Source organism: Solanum stenotomum, unplaced genomic scaffold (genome assembly GCF_019186545.1).
Source record: "Solanum stenotomum isolate F172 unplaced genomic scaffold, ASM1918654v1 scaffold22155, whole genome shotgun sequence".
Classification (NCBI taxonomy): Eukaryota; Viridiplantae; Streptophyta; class Magnoliopsida; order Solanales; family Solanaceae; genus Solanum; species Solanum stenotomum.
Genome location: NW_026026868.1, coordinates 1 through 1258, shown reverse-complemented (window position 1 = coordinate 1258; position 1258 = coordinate 1). Strand labels below are relative to the sequence as shown.

The window sequence follows — 1258 nt, the reverse complement described above, 5'->3', positions numbered from 1 at the left end:
AGGACTCTAAAAACTTCACTACAATAATTTGTACAATTCAACATAATCTGCACAATGCCCACATCTGCATTGAGTAGGCAAAGAAAGTCACCAACTGAACCTCCAACGTAAATTGTACTAAACTATAGTAACTCATGGAAGGTCTTTGGTTTAACCCTTCATATCACCTTCAATAGGAAAATGAAGAAGAAGAGCAAAAAAAAAGAGTCGCAATAGAAAAATAAACAAAGTCGCAACAGAGAAAGGAAATAGAGTTGCAAGAGAAACATAAAGAAGAAGAAGAAACACTCAAAACATAGAATTAGCGACACCAACCTTGCTTAGCCCCTTGAACAGAAGTAGGTTCACTTGGTGAAGGAATGGACAATGCTGCCAGTATGTTAGGATCAATTAATCCCGCATGCTTGAGTTGTGCAATTACATCTGCAATAACTTCTTGTCGCACAGTTTTCTTTTGTTCCTCCATTTGTTTCTCCATTTTCTGCATCCTTTCTTGCATTTGCTGCATTCCATCAGTTGTTGCATTTAAAGTTGATTTAGAATTGCCAACTTTTTTTTTCAAAGTAGTCTTTGTAACTCCTATTCCATATAGTCTTAGGCGTCCCGGATGTTCAGGACCCATGACGGTTGAAAATGCATCAACATACTGGTCATTTGTGCTCATTTGTTTTTCAATTTCCTCCATTTCAGCCTACAAAAACATATCCAACAAACACAATTTTATAAATTAAAATTTAAAATAAATAACTGATCTCAATTTAAAAATTGAAAATAGACAGTACTCATACAATTTTACTAGTAGTATTTTCATTCGAAGCCTTGTACAAACACCCGGATTTTCTTGTTCTTGTAACCACAAAGAGATCCTTAGATGATACTGTTTCTTTTTCTTTCTCCTAGTCACATTGCAATGTGTATCAGAAATTGTTTAAATGCCATGTTAATACTAGACAGTAAATAAGAGAACACACCAGCTTATTACGAACTAAAGCGAAACTCTTTTTGCCAGCAGTGTGTGGATTCATCAGCTTTTTTCGATTCTTAGTATATATTTCAGACATTTTCTGCAAAGAAGTGAATCAATAATGTTAATTGAAGGCATATTAGTGCTATATAGTCTACTAGACGAGGTCATTATCTCAATATTTCTTTTTCAACAAGTCCAACTGAATAAAAAGAGTGAGTAAACAGATTTGGAAGGCTGCAACAATTTTCAAACTCACAACAATATCAAACTCACAACATGAGCGAATCAATA

At 34.3% G+C, this 1258-nt stretch overlaps 1 protein-coding gene across 1 annotated transcript; it reads right to left on the bottom strand.

The window, feature by feature from the left end:
* Positions 1-315: 315 nt before the first annotated feature.
* On the bottom strand, positions 316-1061 carry LOC125851097 (uncharacterized; the record flags this gene model as incomplete). The annotated part of the gene is made up of 3 exons (XM_049530888.1): positions 972-1061; positions 789-896; positions 316-502 (listed from the first exon to the last, which is right to left on the bottom strand). Coding segments are annotated over exons 1-3 (385 nt in total), but the record flags the coding sequence as incomplete, so codon positions are not given.
* Positions 1062-1258: the final 197 nt, after the last annotated feature.